Genomic DNA, 7,309 nt, shown 5'->3' with positions numbered 1-7,309 from the left:
ATGGTTAGATCAACACCACTGTCTTTTTCTTCCTCCTTTGTGAATCACTGAGCCAGGAACAACATATGTTAAAGATTAAACAGGAGGTCAAGATAGCTGCAATGTGTACAGTGTTTTACCCTGTGGGATATGAATTAGAATTTCATGCTCCTTTTGTTGCTATTGTTGTTTGAAAATAAATCCTGGCACACAGTCCGGAAAAGACAAATATGAACAATACAGCAATTTATGCGTAAAGACTTACAAAAGAACATGAGACTAAAAGATCACAACATAAAGTTGCTTTTTAGCTTAACTATAGTTTTATCAAAATTGATTTATTGTTTGCATACAACTAAGGGAATTTTATAGAGGGAAAGTAAAAAACCAAAAAGCTGGAAAGGCTAAAAAGCAACAAGCAGTAGTAAATATAACTATCCTCTCACATCAGCTATTAAAACCCTATCAGGTAAATTTGACTCCATTCCATGAACAGGCAGCACTGAATAGGAGTTTGAGACATCAAAACTATTCGAGCAAGTGAGAGACAGAGATATGGCTTGTTTGGCATTTTGTTTAAAGCTGGCTTTTTAAAAAATAAGATTTGCCTACATTATATGAAGTGGTCAGAAGTCTTCATCATCATTTATTTCTGATTTCAATTCCAGGAGTGACTCAAAGCTTTTGAGTAGCAGGGGCAAGTTCAATGAAAAGAGAATCAAGGCAATTTTAGACATAGTATTCACTTCTCTGTAGGTTGTCTCTCGTCCATCGACTGCAGTGAATTGACTTGCCTGCATGAAATCTGTGTATGGGTAATCTTCTCCCTACCAACATCTAAGAAGAAAACGCTGGTAGCCTCCACGGCTCTGCGTTATTTTCTACTCAAAGATGCTCAGAGAAGACAGACATTTTCTGTGTTCAAAGATGTTGCACTGCTACAATCTCTTTCCCCCATCCTCACCAGAAACCAAAATGATTCAAGACAGCAATTGAACAGCAAAATAATTTCCTTGCTATTGCTCCTGGTCTCTGTATTTCACTAACAAAAATGGCCTGCAGTTTCCTAGCAGTTATTGAGCTCAAAAGACTTTGATGTGCTTTGATGAAAGAGTAAGTGTACTGCAATTTTGGGGAGACTTAATTTAACACAGCGTTAACAATCCAGTCAACCTAGTTTACTGTAATACTGGTTTTGGAGAAACTTGCCCTGGGAATTACAGGGGTATCGCAATGGAACAAAAGTAACTGCATCCCCGATGCTTCCATGACAATACAAATTCAGACTAGTCCCCAAATGTATGAATATTACATTTTTCACAAGTTGCTTTTGATCATTAGAGAAAGGTTATGTATCAATAACGGGCTGACACTGAACACAAATCTCGTATCTGTATTCTGTAAGTTTTAGCAATGAGTTTTATCTAACTTTGACATTACAGACCTTGGAATATCTAAAGTACGACACTCTACAGAAACCAGACTTCTAATATAAAAGCCCGAATTTCTTATACTTGCCTCCTGGACTTCAAACATGACACAGGAGCAAAACTATTTTCAATATTTTATGGATGGATAAGATAATGAGGAACTAGGTAGGATAATGAGGGAAGGAGGGAAAATACAGACAAAACCACAGTCATCTGAAAGCAGCAAAAGATTATTGCATTTAAAGAAGGGGAAAAAAGACAGTATACAGCCTACATGGGAACATAATAAATCTGTGTCTAAGCACATGAAGCTAACAAAGGATGAGACAGGCTCTACATCATCACTTATGACTAACTTCCTAAGCAAAACTCATGAAGCCTTAACGCTCTTGGTTGGGTTGATGACTGACACTGATCTCTTCAATCACAAAACACAGTATCAATTCCTCAGCTAGAAGCATTTTTTTTTTTTATGAGATGCCTTCAGCATTACAGTATCTACTCCTTGGCTACAAAAGAAAAATAGTCCTACTGGTACCTCTTTAATCCTCCTGTTTTTTGCAGCAAAATATGATCCCGTTACTACATAGCTTGGTTTCAGGATAAGATTGTAAACAGATGTTCTTAATGTAAGAGATCTTTATTAAAAGAATACCCTTATTATAATAATCTCTTTATTACCACAGGATTTTGTATTCCTAAGGAGATACTTCAGAGAATATAACCATCTATTTCTATTTAGCGACAACCCCTCCTTACATCAGAATTATGCTTAACAGATAGTTAATGGCTACTCTCCATCAGAAAGTCTGTTTATATCCATTTCTCATTCTGCACCACTGCTCAAAATTCCCTATCAGTCATTACTCATTCCTTTTTAGTGTGTTTGGTTTTACTATAACATAAAACCCTGCCATCAAAACAATCATGTCAGCACAGCTGTCAAGAAGTGCAGGACTTGATTACAGAGCAGCAGGGAAAAGACTCAGGTTAAATACATTCTTACTCACAATACGGTAACTAACCTTTAACGACTGCATTGGGCATTTTCACTATGTGACACTGAAGCAAACAGAGGTGGAGAATCTGTCTGAAAGAAAGATGGGCAAGTCTCTAAGGAGGTCTCAGAGAGAAAGCAGAGTGGATTTGAAACCATGAACGTGAAGATGTGCATAAAGGGATACATTCAATCACTGACCATGAGAAAGTAATTATTCAATTGATCTTCAAGGTTAAAGCTGCTTTCATTTAAGCTTTGAACACTCAGGAGCATTGTTACTTACCAGCTGTATTTCAACTGCCGTCACAGGCCTGTGGTTAAGCAACTGGAGCTTTTCTGCCCTGTTTAAAAGCAAAGCGTAAACCAATCCACATTACTATATAATTTGAGAATCCCCTCAAATGACTGGTAAGATGCAAATACATTCCTGATAACTTAGGGATGAAATGCCACTGCCAAGAATAATTCTGACTGGGTTTGCAGTGAGGTTTAATTGCCATGATAATTTGGATATTTTAAATGCAGTACTTTCTTCTGTGTTTAGACATACTGCTGTTGCCACCTCTAGTCTAAGGTGGCAATGCAGAGGCCCTTAGATCATTACTGTACAAGCATTAACATGCACTGTTGCTTTGTTTAATGCTGTACAGAAATGCTAAACAACTTGTCAAAGATCAGACTCTTGCTATGAACACACGACCACAAGAACAATTATCATACCTAAGAAGTTACAATCCACCAGCCAAATGGCAATAACTTGTTTATTCTTATAGCCCACCGCAAATGCAAAGTTTAAAAAAAAAAAAAATCAGCTTGAAACCACTTGGTCACATGTACTCTCTGCAACCCATATGGTTTAGGCCAATGCATTTTTTCATACGTTATTACAATGGGCTGAGGCCATACTTTTACACGTGTTTCTCTGGGCAAAAGTGTATCTTCATCCCTGTTCCCATGCAAACCTACCTTTCCATTGTGTTTCTACAACTGTTGGGCACCATGCAGCAAAGCAGGTGAGGACTGAGCTGGACTGTAAAGATAACATCTTTTTCCTGGGTTATTTTTGACTTGATTCACTGCACAGTCCCACAAAGACTTGTATGATCACAAACAGCAAGGTAGCAAAGATACAGAAAATGCCAAAAAAAACCCCTCACCACCCTCAATCAGTGCCTGAGTTGTAAAAGTATGGTCACTTACTGTGGTTTAAAAGACAAGTGATAATTCATTAACTTACAATAATTCAAACACTTCTGATTACCTGTCCGCACTCTAAGGCAGACAGAAAGCAGTTCTAAGCATTCAGATTTGCGGTCCTGTGCCTTTACCACAAAAGCACTTCAATCGCTATTAGCTTCTTTTGTTTTGACTTTAGATATGAACCTTGTTGCATCTGTGTTTTTAATAGCCCAGTTCCATTATCCTCTGCCTACAAGGGGGAGAAGTCAGTAAAACTTGTCTGACTTTGGCAGTTAAACACAAAACACTCTAATATTCAGAGAGACAGTTTAGCACCGCTGAAGCCGGTGGCAAAATTCCTGATACATTCAGACCCATCATTAAGCTCACCCAGCCTCACTGCTTTTCTGGATTCATTTTCACCATACAGCTATTAGCTCTACTTTCTCATCAAGAAATCACAAGATCTCACAACTGTCCACTTAAACGCTTTGATCATTAAATTAGAAAAAAAGGGGTATGAGGGAAATAATTTCATTGATATTTAAAAGTATTTTTTTTTTTTTTGAAGATGTGATCAAACAAGTATGTTCATTAAATTCAAACCACAACATCTAGGCAACAGCTCTGCAGCCAAAAATTATTAATTTTACACCCTACTTAAATATAAATCATTCTAAAAACAAAGTAAAAAACAGCTTTCATATGCCAGTAATGCATATTTCATTAATTTCAGAAGCTCAAAACATTAACATTGACCACATAATAGCAGCACAGCTAATGATCTGAGCTGATCTTTGCGTTTTAGAACAGAAAAGCACAATAATACTACACTCCTAAAGATAAAACAGACGTTTAAAAGGGCATATGAAACAGTAACAAATGACATTCTATAATAAAAACCATACAATTACAGTGTAATAGACACAATGAGTAAACAGACGCGAACATCCATTTGTGGGGGGACTCCTGAATGACCGGACACACAGCCTCGCCTAGCAGCCATCTATGTTTATGCAGCACCTCTACTGCACACATTCACGCGCTGAAGTGAGAACTGACAGCTAACATGCACGATCTTCCAGTCTGTGATACAGTAGTGAACTACGATTTTGAAGAATTAAAGCTTGGAATTTATTATTATTTAAAAGGCATCTTTAATGCATATTTAAACTGATTCTGAAGAGTTTCCCCCTGGTTTATCGGGCCTGTGGGTGGCTTTCAGGAGAACACAGATGCTGTAATTCACAGCCCTGAGCTCTCCCGCACAGGCGTTTACAACCAACAGATCAATGTCTACGCATCTGGAGGTACTTCAGAGACACCGTCTCTTTTCAAATGGCCTCCGACACTGGCTGCCCTTGAAATCTAACACCAGATAACAACTTACAACATTGTCAGGCATTTCAATACTTTATCATTCATGTATGTGCACCGGTACATGTTCAAAGACCAAGGTGTTTAGACTTCTCAGGAGAAGCCTCTGACAAGTGATGCATTGCTGTGGTGTGTACATGCACGCACGTGTACTTGTCAAGAGATTGAATTTAATACTTAAGAAGGCAGGCAGCTCATTTATCCACTGAACACGCTGAATGAACAGCACCAACATAAAATTTTTCTGGCTTATGTCTCCTGAAAGAAAAATCCTGTATTACCATAGATTGGATGATCTAACCGACCCTCTTCAGCTAAAACGTTCATGATTGCAAGTGACTTAGTGATGGAAATAGGACTATGAGAGACTCTGCGGCTCAGTGAGAGCAGCTTTGCTGATACCAAACATGGAGCTTCATTATACCAGAGGGTTTTGTGATGTGTATTCATAGCCCTAAAGAACAGAAAACAGCTTCAAAGAGATGACACGCTGACTGCTATTTTTAGATCCAGCCTGCTGGTGACAAAACCAAAATACTAAAAGTTTTTAATTGTTCCACCTAGTCCCTGAGCCATTCTGCCATCGTTTTTATAAAATGCTGGAAAATAATTTCTGCTGGTTTTGGCTGGGATAGAGTTAATTTTCTTCATAGTAGCTAGTATGGGGCTATGTTTTGGATTTGTGCTGGAAACAGTGTTGATAACACAGGGATGTTTTCCTTACTGCTGAGCAGTGCTTACAGAGTCAAGGCCTTTTCTGCCCCTCCCCCCCCCCCACCAGCGAGCAGGCTGGGGGGGCACAAGAAGCTGGGAGGGGACACAGCCGGGACAGCTGACCCCAACTGACCCCAGGGATGTCCCACACCATATGGCGTCATGCTCAGCATATAAACCTGGGGAAGAAGAAGGAAGGGGGGGACGTTCGGAGTGATGGTGTTTGTCTTCCCAAGTCACCGTTACGCGTGATGGAGCCCTGCTGTCCTGGAGATGGCTGAACACCTGCCTGCCCATGGGAAGCAGTGAATGAATTCCTTGTTTTGCTTTGCTTGCCTGCACGGCTTTTGCTTTCCCTATTAAACTGTCTTTATCTCAACCCACAAGTTTTCTCACTTTTACTCTTCTGATTCTCCCCACCATCCCACCGGGGGGGAGTGAGCGAGCGGCTGTGTGCTGCTTAGTTGCTGGCTGGGGTTAAACCACGACATAATTCTAATCGTGACTTCCAACTTCAAAAGAAAAGCTTGCAATTTTAAAATGCACCATTTGTAAAATATTAACAATTCACAGAAAGCTCCAAGAAATCCTCCTATATATTCATTAACCATTAAAAAGTAAATTCAAGATGTTGAATTGTGTACACATTTGCTTTACAAGCGTACTTTTTTTTTTTCTCTCTAAATTTCAAAATTGAAGAAGGGGATAAGGAATTAGGACTTTATAAAGGAGAAAAAAAACCCCTCCATTTTAACCAATCACAGAACTGTTCAAAATGTCTGTTTAAAAACTGAGCTCAAACATTTTGGGTACCACTCTATCCTTTTAATCTTCTTTCCTACTTCTACAGAACCACATCAGAAGATTTTTCTCAGTCTTCAGGAAAAGCTTGCCATAAAGTGACATTTGGCACCTGGATAAATGCCAACAAGTGTGGCAGATTTCACATCGATTTCAGATTTCACAGCATAAAGAATATTTTTGCTAAAGAACAGGAAGATGTTTCTACCTGCACATCAGCATTTGCCCTTCCAAGCAGGGCCATCAACTCACTCCTTAAAAAAATGTGCCTAAATACATTCCTAAAGCAAATATTTTAATGGTGGTTTCAAAGTGTTTTCTAAGAAACGCCAATTATCAGATTAGTTCTTCGAGTTTGCCCACACTTATTTGTATGCCTTGTACAAAACAGTAAAGGATCACTATCCCCATTTTACAGACAGTAAGACTGAGGGGGAATGATTAAGCGGTGAGTGCTTTAAAGGCAGTGAGGAAGAGCTGTGGCATGGGAGGGGAAAAGGAAAGGCTGATAAGACAGTACACCACAACAGGTGTTGCTACATTCTTTGAAGGCTCCACTAAACAATGCTGAAAAGGACTGTGTGGTCATGGACCCTGGCCAGACCTGCTCCCTCCTCTTGGGGATTTTCTAGTGCCCTGGAAAGGATCTGTCCTTGCATTCATGAACTGTAAGGTGCATCTGGGCTGCAAAAATACAGGAGGATGCTAGGGGGAAGGTCCTTTGTGTCAATTACGGTATAAAGCAGTATTTAAAGGCAATTCCCACTGTACTGACTATGCTCTCTCTTCCCTCCTGCAGAATAACTGTTTACGTTCCTTCCCCCCCCTC

At 39.4% G+C, this 7,309-nt stretch overlaps 1 protein-coding gene across 1 annotated transcript in view; it reads right to left on the bottom strand.

The window, feature by feature from the left end:
- Positions 1 to 7,309, bottom strand: part of CRCP (CGRP receptor component) — a 32,733-nt gene that overhangs the window by 6,969 nt on the left and 18,455 nt on the right. The window contains exon 5 of the mRNA XM_009333449.1: positions 2,693 to 2,750. Within this exon, the coding sequence (XP_009331724.1) occupies positions 2,693 to 2,750 (58 nt within the window). The remainder of the gene's footprint in view (positions 1 to 2,692; positions 2,751 to 7,309) is intronic.

The sequence above is a fragment of the Pygoscelis adeliae genome, unplaced genomic scaffold (genome assembly GCF_000699105.1).
Source record: "Pygoscelis adeliae isolate BGI_AS28 unplaced genomic scaffold, ASM69910v1 Scaffold331, whole genome shotgun sequence".
NCBI classification, from domain to species: domain Eukaryota; kingdom Metazoa; phylum Chordata; class Aves; order Sphenisciformes; family Spheniscidae; genus Pygoscelis; species Pygoscelis adeliae.
This window is presented reverse-complemented; position numbering and strand designations above follow the sequence as displayed.